Source organism: Theropithecus gelada, chromosome 8, assembly GCF_003255815.1.
Source record: "Theropithecus gelada isolate Dixy chromosome 8, Tgel_1.0, whole genome shotgun sequence".
NCBI lineage: Eukaryota > Metazoa > Chordata > Mammalia > Primates > Cercopithecidae > Theropithecus > Theropithecus gelada.
This window is the reverse complement of record NC_037676.1, coordinates 11593744-11607565: the sequence shown is the minus strand read 5'-3', so window position 1 is coordinate 11607565 and position 13822 is coordinate 11593744. Positions and strand designations below refer to the sequence as shown.

General features: G+C 40.8%; 1 protein-coding gene across 8 annotated transcripts in view; it reads left to right on the top strand.

The window, feature by feature from the left end:
* DLC1 (DLC1 Rho GTPase activating protein) overlaps positions 1–13822 on the top strand; it is a 523910-nt gene that overhangs the window by 489743 nt on the left and 20345 nt on the right. For 5 of the 8 annotated variants that reach the window (XM_025393613.1, XM_025393612.1, XM_025393617.1 and 2 more), the window contains 2 exons: positions 1088–1159; positions 6249–6330. In XM_025393613.1, coding sequence (XP_025249398.1) covers positions 1088–1159; positions 6249–6330 — 154 coding nt within the window. Of the gene's footprint in view, positions 1–499; positions 599–1087; positions 1160–6248; positions 6331–13822 lie in introns of those variants that run through there. The other 3 variants (XM_025393619.1, XM_025393618.1, XM_025393616.1) reach the window with 2 other exon arrangements.

Here is a 13822-nt window from a genome sequence, read left to right as displayed (position 1 = left end):
TAATGAATTTGGATTTTCTTAATTACCTTTCTTCAAAGGCCAAGGAACTCATGAAGTAATAGGTGAAAAAGTGCTTTGGAAACATAAAGTTACTGGACAAAAATAAGATGTGTACACTTCTAATATGAACTATTAGTCTCCCACTTGGTTAAGAGAGATGCTTAATGAAGATTTGAATGTGGCATTAATTATGCAATGCTGAGAGCTTTGTAAATGAGTGAATAGACTTGTGTAACTGAGTACTCTTATGGCCTGAGGAAGGTGGGAGGAAGAGTTGAAAGGAATATTCTTTGTACAAGCAGAGACGCCAACTAATGTTCCCAGGACCTCCTCAGTGAGTCAGTTTTAACAGGATTGTAAATATGTGCTCCAATGAGTTTTAACACAGTGTGTCAGTTGCTCTTGGCCTTTCTGTTTATCGATACTATCTACAAGATGTTAAACCACAGGGAGGTAGAAGCTTTATTAGCCATTTCTGCCTGCCAAGATTGTGGGATTTACTGACTTCGTACCCTCCATGTTCCTTGACAGCCTGGGCCTCTCCTACTGGATTAATACCCGTTGAGTACCTGAGCACTCGACAGTGAGACAACACAAGGTCAGGGGCTTTTGAAACACCCAACCCCTGGGTGTCAGAAAGCCTGTGACTGTACTCAGATACATTTTATTTTAGCGTGTTGGTGGAGGTACTTTGCGGCCTTTTGTTGAAGTGAAAAGTAGTACAATAGGCTGGCCAGGCTTAAAATGAGTTATTTAATCTCTCTTCAACTTTCTCATGATGCCTTATTTTCATAACCATTTGTAATCAGAGCACTTCAGAAGCAGCACAAACTGAGTAACTTGCTCCCAGGACCCCATTTTTGTTTTTCGTAAAGGGAAAATACATCCCCATGTACGTGTGAAAAAATCGGAAAAGACGCATACAAAATGTAAACCATTTGAATTAAACGTGTATGTCTGTTTGCTTCTCCGTATTTTCCACGGTAGGCGTGTTTTGCTTGTATCATAAAATCAAAGCTTATTCAGGGAAAATAAGCATGCTGAGGCACACATGGCTAATTTTGTTTTTCTTCTAATTCTGTTCTAGAAATTGAAGCCAAGGAAGCTTGTGACTGGCTACGGGCAACTGGTTTCCCCCAGTATGCACAGCTTTATGAAGGTAAGCTGGGAATGCTATTTTTTAAAAGTTGGCGTAATTATAATCCCTTATTCGCGAATATTACTGATCTGTGACTTATTTTCAGCAGTTTTACAGTTTAAATGTTTTATTAAAAAAAAAAAATGTAGTAAGCATGCAAGACCACCACCACTGAAAATAAAAGCTAGCACCTTGATGATAACAGGCCCATGCCACTCCCCGTCTGCCGCCTGCCACTCCCCCATCTGCCACCTGCCACTTCCTGCCTAATCAGCATCCTGAAGACTATCATTTTCTTCCTTTCTTTTTATATAATTCTATTGCATTTCCTGAAAAGTACATTTTTTTTTTTTTTTTTTGAGACGGAGTCTCGCTCTGTCACCCAGGCTGGAGTGCAGGGCCGGATCTCAGCTCACTGCAAGCTCCGCCTCCCGGGTTCACGCCATTCTCCTGCCTCAGCCTCCCGAGTAGCTGGGACTACAGGCGCCCGCCACCTCGCCCGGCTAAGTTTTTTTTGTATTTTCAGTAGAGACGGGGTTTCACCGTGTTAGCCAGGATGGTCTCGATCTCCTGACCTCGTGATCCGCCCGTCTCGGCCTCCCAAAGTGCTGGGATTACAGGCTTGAGCCACCGCGCCCGGCCGAAAAGTACATTTTTACAAAGTTATTTTTACCTTTATAAAGAGGGTACTGTGCTGTATGTAATCTCGTGCGGTTTTTATTTTTCACTTAATATTGTATCGTTAAGATTCTTCTGTACGGTGTGGCCTGTGACTCATTTGCTTTGGCTGCTGTGCAATACACCATTGTGTGTGACACAAGAAACCACAGTTTATTCATATCCACACTCTGGTTGGCGGGTATTTTGACTTTCTCTGTTTTGCTTTTATAAGCTGTGCTGTTGTGAACATTCTTGCATCTATCTTTTGTGGTACATGCATAATAATTCGTCTCACTTCTATCCCTAGGAACAGACTTACTAGGTAATGAAGAATATGTATGTTCAATTTTACAATGCAAGTTTTTCGAAAGTGCGTGTACCAATTTTCACTCTTACCAATCTATGTATCCATATTTTCTCAACACTTGACATTGTCAGACTTTAATTTTTGCCAACCAAATGGATATAAAATGATATACAGATTCTGACTGCCATTTCCCTAATCCTTAATGGTAGGAAGCATTTATTCGTGTCACTTGGCCACACTTGTTTGCTCACATTATGCTTCTCTGAGTGATTTATAAGAGCTCTTTTTATTCTAAATGCTAATCTTTCACTGGTCATGTGTTGCAGATACCTTTCCCAGCATTTGTAATTAGGCATCTCACTTTTCTCTAGGTTGTCTTTTAATGAATATTATGTTTTCTGTGGCATTCAGTTTTTCAATTGAGAAAAATGGTTAAAAAAACAAAAGTAGGATCTGGGCTGAATTCTTACCATCTCATTTTCTTAGTGTCCTGGGGATTTCTCGGACACTGAGATCATTCTCTCAGCTTCTGTGTACCGTGGGGAGTGCTCACGCTCCATGCATGTCAAGATAAATAGGCTGTTCCTTTATTTATTTGTTTGTTTTGAGACAGAGTCTTGCTCTGTCGCTCTGGCTGGAGTGCAGTGGTGCGATCTTGGCTCACTGCAACCTCTGCCTCCTGGGTTCAAGCCATTCACCTGCCTCAACCACCTGAGTAGCTGGGCTTGCAGGTGTGTGCCACCATGCCCGGCTAATTTTTGTGTTTTTAGTAGAGCCGGGGTTTTACCATCTTGGCCAAGCTGGTCTTGAACTCCTGACCTCAGGTGATCCACTCACCTTGGCCTCCCAAAGTGCTGGGATTACAGACATGAGCTACTACACCTGGCCTAGGCTGTTCATTTAAATGGGAGTTTCATTATTCTCTATATGAAGTCAGTTTAAAATAATTACAGCTATGAACTAATGCATTCCATTTTATGGGTAACTTTCAAACAAAGGTTGGGTGAAGAGTAAAGTGATTCCCAAGTTAGAATACCTGGTCTTCCTTATGTAGCCTAGATTGATTGTATGATATTTTTTTCCAAGAAGATGGATTCTGAATTGTTTTATTATTAGACTGTGTAAAATATCTTACTGTTTCTTTATTCCAGAGAGTATTTCCAACCAATTTCTTCTGATTAACTTGCATACTTATTTTGGTGGAGTTGCTTGTCTTTCCTTTAGAGAGAAGTTTTAACCTGTTAACATTTAAAAGGGCTTTGGGGGAAGGGGGACCAGCATTCTATTGGATTTTCAGTTCATAGCTCTGCTGGATATAAGGAAAGATAACTGCATTGGCAGTGACACCAAAGCAGCTGTGCTTTTGTTCTCCTATTTAGAAATTAAGTTTTCTTCAATTACGCTCATTTTTTGCATTGATTTGCTGCCAAGTAGCACTTTCTTGTGATATATATGTTTGCTAAGAGCCAATTCCAGTCCCTGTGTCACTTCTTTCCTAATCCTAAAGCACAGGGTGCATTTGCACAGGTTGCATTTGGGGTTCCCTCATGTTCCCAAGTCTTTTGAGGCATAAGCCTACTTTTGGGGTATGCTGCGTATTGTTCTGGGCCATCGCCTACCCGTTTTTCCTGCCACTGTGTGCTGGGTGAGTACATACACCATACATGCCATACCAACCCACACATGTTCCCCTGTTTAGCTTGATTTGGGTACTTGGCAATTTATACTTCCTGCTTTTCAACCCACAGTGGAAGTTGAGTTCAGAGAACGTCTTCTGTACATCAGTAAACTATCATCTTTTAAAAGCGAGTCCAGGCAAATAAAAGAAAATTACTGATTTAATTCTTTCACTCCTCACTTGCGTTTAATACCTACCAGATTTTTGAAAAATTGTTAATTTGCATTAGAAAAGGAATCTGAAATATGGCTCTGGGTATACTAACTTAGAAATTCCTAAAATAATATAGTTACTTTCTCACATATAGGTAAGAGGCATGTGAAAATTTCAATTTACATTTATAGATCTGATGTTATACTGTGTAAATATTAAAAAGTATTCCTTAATATCAGCTCTGTTAGTTCATCTTGGTGTGTATTCACAGTGAAATACAGGCCAGGAATGGTGGCTCATGCCTATCATCCCAGCACTTTGGGAGGCTGAGGTGGGAGGATCGCTTGAGGCCAGGAGTTCAAGGCCAACCTGGCCAACATAGTGAGACTGCATCTCTATTTAAAAAATTTAGAAACAAACAAACAAAAAAAGCAAAATACAGTGTCACAACCTTCAAACAGTGTTACAACCTGTCTTGCTTCATTTACTAATGCTCTAGTTTGCATTGACTATAAGTTTTTCTTTTTCCATTATAATGGTTCCACTAATCATTTGTCTAAGAGAGACTTGGTCTATAAATTAGTGAAGAAATGTAATTCTGTGATACTAAATTTTATATATTCATAAATCTTTGGACTATAGCCACTTCCTTGGTCTGCCTATATTATCATTTAGGGAACAATGTCAGTAATCCAACTCCAGCCTTCAGAAAAGAAAAAGGATAGACTATAAGTTTATACTCATTCTGATATATTATCTCTAGAAAATAGATTACTAAGAATAAGGAATTCCATATCATTCCATAAAACCAGTGATCATAAGAAATAATAAAATCATAGTGAACAGTTATGTGCCCACAAGAGCTGGAACAGGACTAATTACCTGTATCTCCAAAACTACTGACAGCCATGTTTATTCCACTATGTGGCATTAGCCATTTTGAAGGCCAAAGGGATGTTTTATTTTTTATTTATTTTTTTCAGACAGGGTCTCACTCTGTCATCCAGGCTGAAGTGCAATGGTGTAGTGAGAGTTCACTGCAGCCTCCAACTCCGGGGCTCAGGTGATCTTCCACCTCAGCATCCCATGTAGCTGAGACCACAGGCGCGTGCCACTATGCCCAATAAAAATTTTTTTAATTTTTTTTTGTAGAGACAGTGTCTCCTCGCCATGCTGCCCAGGCTGGTCTCACACTCCTGAGCTCAAATGATCTTCTCTCCTTGGCCTCCCAAAGTGCTGGGATTAGAGATGCGAGCCGCAGTGCCCAGCCAAAGAGAATTTTTTAGCTTGTGGTGATTCTAGTTTCCTGCTGTGATGACTGATTTCACCCAGCTCTGGTCCAAAGAGTTGCCCCACACTGAGACACTCCTCCTCCTGGTACCGTAGTAGCATTCTACTGAGGAGGCCCATGATTTGCCCTCATAGCTGGAACTCCAAGAGGGTGATAACTTGCCTTTATCCAGTGGCAATTTTAGAGCTGTTGTAAATTTCCACAGTGGCTACCTCCACTCTGCTTTTCTTGGGTATATTTACTTACCAAGCGATCTTTTTAGGCAGTCCAGAGAAAGGAATTCCTCCACTGAGTTGACTGTTTTCTCCCTCTGTGGTTTGCAGTTCTGATACAGCTTCTTCATTGTCTTGAGAGAACTGAATGAACTCTTCTACAGATTAAAGGATTTGAGATTCTGTTGTTCGATAGCAACTTTAAAGCTAGCCCTGTCTTTTTCGGGGAGTTATATCAGTTCCTGCAAGGCCATATTGCAGTGCTAATATTTGTTTTTAAAAAAGCATATCTTGAATTCTCCTTGGCTCTTGATGCCATGTGAGTGGATTACATTCCATTTCCTACCACTTTTCATTGTTCTCTAGGTCTTTCTGTGGCTCAATTTTTCTTCCATGACCTTTTCCCTGATCACACGTGAGCAAAGACACACACACATACACACGGCCCAGCCACATTAAAAGGCAGCATTCTTCTGACAGTCATTGTGGCTTAAATTATCATTTATACTGGAGGCTTATTGCCTGCTGCTTTGTTTAAAGGTATAACAATGTCCTGAGCCACTTCTCCTTGACCAGAAGCAATATTTTTTGAGTTTCTACCACTTTAAAGCTGAAGCTCCTTTAGGACAGTGACGCAGGATTGGCTGGAATTGCCTTATTGTCCCATAGACCTTGATGGGGAATGAGGCGTCCTACAGGAGGTGCTCAGTACATTGCTGAAGAGTTTCTTCCCCGCTTTGGTAAACTGGGCTATTTGGCAAATTGGGTTATAGGTGCTCAACGAATACATTTGTTTATTTTTCTTATAGATTTCCTGTTCCCCATCGATATTTCCTTGGTCAAGAGGGAGCATGATTTTTTGGACAGAGATGCCATTGAGGCTCTATGCAGGTAAATGGACACGTTTTGAGTGTTTTCCTTTTTTATTTTTTAAGAACACAGTACTTATCACTAAGATAGGCTTTGCTTGCTTTTGTCCTTGCTAATTGTGTTAGGTCTTTATTGGCAAACCATATGGCGATCGGAGACCTTTTAATTAAAAATTAAATAAAATATTGTTATTTAGTATTGCCATTAAAATAGCACACTGTCCTAGGAAGTACTCAAATAATAGCATTCCATATTTGATATGATATAATTGGTGTAACAAGTAACAACTCTAAGGTAGTTAGGAAACTTGGATTAAGGTTTCCTAAAAGGGTATGATGGAAATTTAGCATGTTCAGAGGAATAAATGGAGGGTGGCGTATAAAGACAGGAGCAGCGCTTGCATTCCAGGGAAGCTCCTCTCAATGTCTTCAGTTTTCCCTCATATAAAATAATGATAGGATGAAATAAGGCTATAAAATAACTCAGCATGGTCTTTAACATATAGGCAACAGGCAGTTAAATGATGTGAAATTGAATGAAACTGTCAGAAATTCTTGATGCTTGTGCTTTTGGGTCTTCAAGCTAAGAGGCAGCTTATAGGTTTTAGTGAGGTGGAGGTAATAAAACCTGTAGCAGACAACGATGGGACGCTGATAATCCTTTCAAGCTCTTCATGACATTTTTCATCCTTTCTAATTTTTCTCAAAAGCTAAAATCCCTTAAAAGCTGAATTCTGGGGGAAAAAAATTATACACAGACAAAATTCACATAGGTTGATGTGATTATGAAACTAAATAAGTATTATTTTAATTTCAGGGTTTTTCTGTTTTTGTTTTTGTTTCTGTTTTGTTTGTTTGTTTGTTTGTTTGTTTTTGAGAAGGAGTTTCGTTCTTGTTGCCCAGGCTGGAGTGCAATGGCGTGGTCTTGGCTCACTGCAACCTCCACCTCCCGGGTCCAAGTAAATCTCCTGCCTCAGCCTCCCGAGTAGCTGGGATTATAGGTGCCCACCATCACGCCCAGCTAATTTTTTGTATTTTTAGTAGAGGCTGGGTTTCACCATGTTGGCCAGGATGGTCTCAAACTCCTAACCTCAGGTGATCCACCTGCCTCGGCCTCCCAAAGTCCAGGGATTATAGGCATGAGCCACTGCGCCCAGCCTATTTGTGTGTGTGTGTGTGTGTGTGTTTTGTTTTGTTTTGTTTTGTTTTGTTTTGTTTTGTTTTGTTTGTTTTAAAGAGAAGGTCTCACTCTGTCGCCCAGGCTGGAGTGCAGTGGCACAATCATGGTTCACGGCAGCCTTGACCTCCCAGCTACAGGTGATCCTCCCACTTCAGCCTCTGGAATAGCTGGGACTACAGGTACACACCACCATACCCAGCTAATTTTTGTATTTTTTGTAGAGGTGCGGTCTTGCCATGTTGCTCAAGCTGGTCTTGAACTCCTGGGCTCAAGCAATCACCCATCTCGGCCTCCCAAAGTGCTGGGATTAAAGGAGTGAGCTACCACACCCCATCTCAGTATTTTTTTTTTTTTCAATTTGGAAAAACATCATGAAGGTAGAATGACGTCCAGTATTTCTTTCCTCTTTGTAGGCAAAGAAAGCAGTGGTAGTTCTGTTTTCTGCCTTTCTCGTATAATACAGTGTTATTTGAAGCAACCAAAGTAAGCAGTGGTTTGGGGCAGATAGATGGAATATGTAGAATAGTATATGGACTAGACTAATTCTCATGGCTTAAGAGAGGAAAAAACAAAGAGTCCTCTTAAAAAGTGACAGAAATACTATCACTTTTCTAGTCCAATTAAATGACTGATAGAAATGTACAGGGTATGTACCCATTTTCTGAAAGAAAGCTAATTCTAAGAACTTCACTATGGAGTGTAATATCATAACTATGTCATCGGGAATGAAAAAAATGTCACAGATGCAGTTTCGGGAGGGGAAGGAGTCCGCATCTGGAATATGAACTACAGACATTTTTTTAATGTTTTCATGCTTAGCTGTGGAGCAGAATTAATCTGTTTTCAATCCATCACTGGTGATCATGCATATGCATGAGGTCACTTCTGAGATGCATCTTAGGAAATATTTAAGCATTACGTCATTTCACACATTTTAAGCCAGTTAGAGTGTGGGTGCTCTGGACAGCAGCAATAGCTTAGGAATTCTTGGATCGTAAAAATATCACTGCAGCATTTCAGGCCAAAGGGTCATGATTAAATTCTTGAATGCTTTTTCAGAATATCAGTTTGTGAAATGTTGTTTTCCATTTCTGGGAGAAAAAGCATCCTCTGTACTTTGCAATTTACACTGGCTCTGAGTACCTTTTGGGAAGCCACTTTTCTTTGGAGCAAATGAATCTGTGCTGCTAGATCTTTGGCAAAAAGAAAAGCCTAGAAGAAGCAGACTCTGCCAAATATGCTAGTTGGACTTCAGTTTTCTCTCCTGCGTAGAATAACACCTCATAGGAAATGCAGTGATAGATGTCAGAGCGCTTTAAAACTTAAATTATCAGGCCCATATTTGAGTAAGTGCAGAAAGGCCTAGGGTTGGATTTTCTTTTTTCAAAAAGGAAATTCTTCAGAACACAGTAACAGTCATCAACTGGTTTGTAATGGAAAACCCCAGGGTTGTTGTCCACAAGTTCACATAAATGGACTTTTCATGAAAATGATGCCCCTTTTGAGAGGCCTAAACAAATGTTCAGAAGAAAAGGGACCTCTATCAGGGGTATTTCAAGCACCTTCCTTTATTTTATTTATTTTTTTATTTTTTTGAGATGGAGTCTCGCTCTATCGCCCAGACTGGAGTACAGTGGCGCAATCTCGACTCACTGCAACCTCCGCCTCCCAGGTTCAAGCAGTTCTCTGCCTCGCCCCTGGAGTAGCTGGGATTACAGGCACCCGCCACCACGCCCGGCTAAATTTTTGTATTTTTTTAGTAGAGATGGAGTTTCACCATATTGGTCGGCTGGTCTTGAACTCCTGATCCACCTGCCTTGGCCTCCCACAGTGCTGGGATTACAGGCTTGAGCCGCTGCGCCCAGCCAGCACCTTTCTTTAAAACACATTACAAGTTCTGAGCTGTCAGCTGCATAGTATAGTTGAGATACTTGTTGTACTGATCATGTGATAGATAGTCACTTCATTTGCTAGACCTGCCTCTTCCAAATACCTTTGGCCTACGGAATTCAAGGGCTAGCAAAATAACGAAGCTACAGTATTATTTGAAATGTTGCCCTGTGATTTGGAAGTTCTCTCTAGACTGACAGACTTTTTATAGACTTTTGTCTTTGCCTTGTTGATATTTTCAGAACAGTTGATTTTAAATACATGGGGTAATATGGTTGCAGAAAATCAGCTTAAACATCTTATAAAATCTTTCCCACCTACCTCCTCCTCTTGTACTGGACCATATTTTATGCAGGGATCTTATAAGCGGTCTCATATATACTCTAGCATTATTCTCAGTTTAGAGTGTTCATGTACCTGTGACATTTACAGATCTTACGGCTCCTTTGGTCAAGAAGTAAGTAGGGGCTTCTTTTTCTACTCAGGGCAAGAAGACGTGTAGACTTAATGGGTTTTATGAGAACAATGACATTGTCTTAAATATAAAGTTTGGCAATAACCAAAAGTTACAAGTGTGGGACTATAGGTTTTTTGGATTTAGATCGCTAACCAGCATTTTTACATTCACACTGCAAGGGGTTCATGTATCTGCCCTTGGAGATACATGAGAGAAGTGGCTTGGAGAAGTGGCTTTGGCCTGATCTTGCTAGCTTTACTATATAATGCAATTCCAGTGGTAAGGCCAAGATTATGAGAGCTATACTCAATAGTAATCCTGGAGGAGTGATTGACTTTGTCTTGAAGCATGTGCAGGTAGTATTGTGAACTGTGATTCACTACCAGGATACCTCTTGTGAAATGTTCCTTCTATTGCTTGCCTTTCTAAAGCTTCTGAAAACTATCCCAAATGGCTATTTTCCTTGGGAATTAAAATTGACTCCTTCTATAAACACAGCAAAGAATTATGTGTACTTAAAGTGACAGTTGTATAATGAAAAATAGATTTCCACACTGTCATCTGCAGTGTGCACTTTGTGGTAGAGCAGCCCATCAGATGCCTGAGGCATGCACAGCAGCCCACCTTAGAGCAGATTCTAACTTTGTCACAGTTTCTGGTCTGTTAAAAGGGAAGCATGTAGCCGGGCACAGTGGCTCACGCTTGTAAACCCAGCAATTTGGGAGGCCAAGATGGGAGGATCACTTGAGCCTCCAGGAGTTGGAGACCATCCTGGGCAACATGGCAAGACCCCATTTCTATAAAAAATAAAAAAAATTAAGCAGGCATGATGGCGCATACCTGTAGTCCCAGCTACTTGGGAGGCTGAGGTGGGAGGATCCTGTGAGCCCAGGAGGTCCAGGCTCCAATGAGCCGTGATAGCACCATTGCATTCCAACCTGAGCGACTCTGTCTCAGGAAAAAAAAAAAGAAAGAAAAGGAAAGGCTGGGAGTAGCATGTACTTTTTTTTAAAGCAATTGCACAGATTCCAAGAAAATATCTTTAAGAATTGTAACCACTTTTGTGAGAGTATTACTTGGAAAATGGTTTCTTTCCCCCTTCTCCCTCTTCTCTTCTTTGTTTTTGGCCTGTTTTTACTTTGAATACAATGGGGCCCAGGTCCCCACCTGCTGTGCTTTTATCTGGGTTCCTGCAGCTCCATGCAGAGAAGCTCTTGAACCTTTGATAGGCCAGCCTTGTGCCCCTCCCTCTTCAGAGCAGGGTACAAGTTGCCCAGGAGATAAGAGGGACACATTCCTGTGGAGCCCAGCCTGGGCGGGTTCTTAGGGGGATGGGAAAGGCCCAGGCTTCCGGACAGATGGGTTATGAAACCAGCATTTCAGCCACTGTGTGAGGAATCCCTTAGGATATAAGTTGCTTTCATTTATTACTACCATTAATATTGATGTTAGAAAGGAACACAAATGGCCGGGCACGGTGCCTCATGCCTGTCATCCTAGCACTTTGGGAGGCCAAGGTGAGTGCATTGCCCGAGCTCAGGAGATCGAGACCAGCCGGGCAACATGGCAAACCCTCACTTCTACTAAAAATACAAAAATTAGCTGGGCGTGGTGGTGGGCGCCTGTAGTCCCAGCTGCTCGGGAGGCTGAGGCACGAGAATTGCTTGAACCTGGCAGGCAGAGGTTGCAGTGAGCCAAGATCGCACCACTGCACTTCAGCCTAGGCAATAGAGCAAGACTCTGTCTCAAAAAAAAAAAAAAGAAAGAAAAAGAAAGGAACACAGAAGTTACTGGGTTTGAGAGTCACCATGTTTTAATCGTGTGGACTTAGACAAGATCTGTGACCTCCCCAAGCCCCATTTCCTCATTTGTAAAGTGAAGGTTAATCATAATATCTGTACCATAGGTTTGTTGGGAAGAGGAAGTAATACATAAGAAGTGCCTAGCATAGTGCCTGGCCCGTAGTAGGCCTCGTTTGTGTAGCTGGAACTATGATTTGATATCAGTACTGTCCCTGTAAGCAAATAAGGTCCCAGCACAGTACGTTCTTTAGGGGTCCTCCAGGACAAATGAAAATCACAGAAACCCTAGGGTATAACTCTGGGCTTTAGGTCTGTAATGCCATTAGATTGGTGCTACCAACATAAAAAGATAATGTTGACCTTTAGAGAACTGGCCTCCTGGGTCTTTTTCGTTCGACTAAAATCTAGAGTTTGTGAAGCTAAACCTTTCCCCAGCCCCATAGGCCTCTGTGACTAGTAAATTCGGTTATAAACACCATTCAACCATTAAAGCCCAAATGAAGTCAAGTGACTATTTGATTACAGGTTTGATTAATGGAACCCAGACCTAAGACTAACTGTAACCATTCTGGATTCTTTAAATCTTGAAAACATTTGAGAATTAAAACATTGTGGGTGTAAGTCATTTAAGTAATTGATACCCCCAATAGAGGGACCTTATATCCACTCATTTTAAAGTATGCAGACTTTTTCTTAGTTATTTGTTTTCTTTTCCTCCCCATCAACACAGAATTCTTCTGAACATAGGCACTCTGTGCTATCTTTGTTTATTCTATAAACAGGCTACCACATAAGCTATGAAGTCAAAATTGGGCTTATCAGGCAGGGAAAAATACTTTCTGTTCTGTTGCATCAACATTGTTAGGCAAACTGCAAGAACAGGATCAGGAAGATAAAGCCCTGAGGTGGTCTCACGTTTCCCAGGAATTTGTGTGAATTAAATGATCTTATCTTATGAAAATGTAAGGATTGCAATTTGTAGGAAAAACTGGAAAACTGGTGATAGCAGATAGCAAACAGACACATTACAGGTTCATTTCAGGAAGGATGAGTGATGACCATCTGGGAGATGGCAAGAAAATTGGGGCCTGAAGGGTTGTCATTCATATTTGTACATACCATTTAGTTCAGCATATTTAAAGAGTTTCTTTTTTCAACTATTGCATTATTTCTCCATGAGGCTTTGGATTTTTTCTGTAAGTGTTTTATTTTCAATGGAACTAAATTTCCCTAATTTTAAATTGATACTGCTGTTTGGCAGAGGTCAAAGTATTGATATCGTAATTACAATAGGATGGCTGTTGCAAGGAAGAATGTGACCTGAGTGCTTAATTTTGAACTCAGTAAGATTTGGATCCTTGAAGTTACAGTATGCAGATTCTTTAAATGATCATTTGTCCTATTGCCATGAGTATGGCACACATTATATTGTCCTATAACAGGAAGCTGTTCAAAATATTGGATATTAAAGAGGGTTTCAATTTCCATTCTGTGCAAGGACTCTAAAATTTTGAACAGCTGTCCAAGATTATGATTCATCAGAGATAACTAAAACTAATTGTTTAAATTTGAGTTTAAATTTGAAATACAAGACACTGTTCATTTTGCCAAAAACTCTACTTGGTTCTTTGTTGCTGTTTCGCTGTTTCTATTTCTGTGAAAGGAGACCTCATAAACTTTTCTTTTTTTTTCTTTTTGTTTTGTTTTTGAAATGGAGTCCGGCTCTATTGCCCAGGCTGGAGTGCAGTGGCACAATCTCCTCTCACTACAGCCTCCGCCTCCCAGGTTCAAGCCATTCTCCCTGCCACGGCCTCCCGAGTAGCTGGCATCAGAGGCACCCACCACCATGCCCAGCTAATTTTTGTATTTTTAGTAGAGATGGGGTTTCACCATGTTGGACAGGCTGGTCTCAAACTCCTGACTTCAGGTGATCTGCCTGCCTCGGCCTCCCAAAGTTCTGGGATTACAGGTGTGAGCCACTGTGCCCAGTCAGAAACTTTTCTTTCTTGGCATCACATGTGGCAGTCCATAATGGCTCAACCTAAGAGTTACTGGAAGAATGATTTTTCTCAGTAAGAGCAACTCATTGAGAGTTAAAGAATCAGACTTGACAGTATCATAGCTGTGGGCCATTTCACACTAAAATATAAAAATTACAGTGAAAAACTTAAGAAACATAAAAGTA